Raw genomic sequence first — 1,808 nt, 5'->3', positions numbered from 1 at the left:
TATCATGATTACACAAATTTGATTATAATGTCCCTTTTTTAGGTGTGAATATACAAAATTTCAGCTCGCGCTTCGCGCTCGCATTTTTTGATCAGTGAGATACATATCCGTTTAATGACATTGTCCTTAAAATGTCTCTATTAGGTCAGTATAACTGGCAACTGAGCGCGCTTCGCGCGCTCACTAGCGCACTCACTCAGTGATTCAAAAAATTTTCCGGTGCCTCCCCCCCAATGCCGTGACCCACGGTACGCCACTGTGGACATATCAATGACAATTCCTTGCATATCTAAAAACATGATTGCAAAAAAATGCCAAAATATTTTAGTCATCCCCCCCACCCATCAACACGGATTTACGCCAGTGCTTTGGAGCGGCTTTCTTTGTTCTTTTTTTTTTAATAAGACAAAAATGCTAGGCCTTGGAACGGAAATTTGAGCGTAAAAATGGGGGTCCCCTCCACAGCACATACCCACTATGCATTATATACTGAGTGCCCCCCCCCCCCCCTCCCCGGGGCCTCAGCACCCATGCACACATACATGACAAAGACAAAATAGCAACCTATCCCCATTTCGTCTCTCCAGCATATCGATGAAACAAGCTCAGAATACCATCCGATGTTTTTCCAGTATCCATTTTATTACATAGATGTACAACTCCATGATCTTACTATCAAATGAGTTGTGGAAAATTACATAAAATAGCAGAGATGTAGCTTTTTTTCTTTCTTATTTTAAGTTCTAGTCTGAATGGTCTCAGTTAGTTGTGTTTAATATGCATTGACGGACTTGGTTCATGAGGTATATTACAGCTTAGGATAACCTATTCCACCACTTAATCCAAATCTATAGTTATTGTTGTTTATTTATGCATATATTTGTTTCTACGAGTAAATTTATTAAAAGTTAATCAAAATCCTAAGGTATGAAGAGTAGCCGGTTAGGAGTATCGGGTGAGATGCCGGTTATCTTTCCTTCGGTGGCTTCATTTTCAATCTTGGTCTTGACATCTGATGGTGCCATTCCATTAGCGTTTCCGATAGATATTGCTGCAGCACCTGTTTTACAAAGTTGAAGAAAATATAGGAGGGATTACTCTGTTTCCTTTTTATTCATGCACGCATGATTAGATATATAGGCTAATATAAAAATCTGAATAATCAATTTCATAAAATTATTAAAGCACTTTCTTGTGAAATAGGGCACATTGATATAACTTTCGAATGACCATTCCCTAGCTGGCTCTCTCCCCCTCTCCCTTTTCTCTCTTTCCCCCTCTTGCACTCCCCATCCCCTCAACACCTCTCTTTCTCGCATATCAAACAACACGAGGAACCATCCTGTCCTGAAAACGAATCTGAAAACAAAACAGAATCAAGCTCGCATAACAAAACAATCTATATCTGTCTGAATAATATCGTGTAAAACATTTTCCAAGAAATCTTTATAAATAATATATTTTTTATTGTCCATTTTCCTGGCAGATCCGTTAATCAGGAAGACTCCCGTCTTGAACCCTTTACCTGCAACATGTGGGCAGGCCATAGATGTGCCATCAAGTATAATGGAGTCTTCTACACCGCCAATCCCAACACTAGGAATAGCAACCCCCGGAGCGAAGATGTCGATGCATTCACCGGAGTTGGAGAAATGTGCCTTCTTATCGTTTGAACCTGTAGCACCTACCGTAATCGCCTGTAAAAGAGGATAATGATACTCATTAATGATCAATTGCAAAGTAGGGGAGGCGCCTGGGTATTTTATTAGGGGCAAGATCGGGGGAGTGTTTCATCAACATTTTCATCC

The 1,808-nt window shown here is 40.2% G+C and overlaps 1 protein-coding gene across 1 annotated transcript in view; it reads right to left on the bottom strand.

Moving 5' to 3' along the window:
• Positions 1–920: 920 nt before the first annotated feature.
• The window catches only part of LOC129272851 (aqualysin-1-like), an 11,356-nt gene continuing 10,468 nt past the window's right edge, over positions 921–1,808 (bottom strand). The window contains exons 7-8 of the mRNA XM_054909943.2: positions 1,526–1,697; positions 921–1,060 (exon numbers count right to left, since the gene is read on the bottom strand). Of these exons, the coding sequence (XP_054765918.2) occupies positions 921–1,060; positions 1,526–1,697 (312 nt within the window). The remainder of the gene's footprint in view (positions 1,061–1,525; positions 1,698–1,808) is intronic.

The sequence above is a fragment of the Lytechinus pictus genome, chromosome 12 (genome assembly GCF_037042905.1).
Source record: "Lytechinus pictus isolate F3 Inbred chromosome 12, Lp3.0, whole genome shotgun sequence".
NCBI classification, from domain to species: domain Eukaryota; kingdom Metazoa; phylum Echinodermata; class Echinoidea; order Temnopleuroida; family Toxopneustidae; genus Lytechinus; species Lytechinus pictus.
Note: the sequence above shows the minus strand (reverse complement) of the source record. Positions and strands in the feature narration are given on the sequence as shown.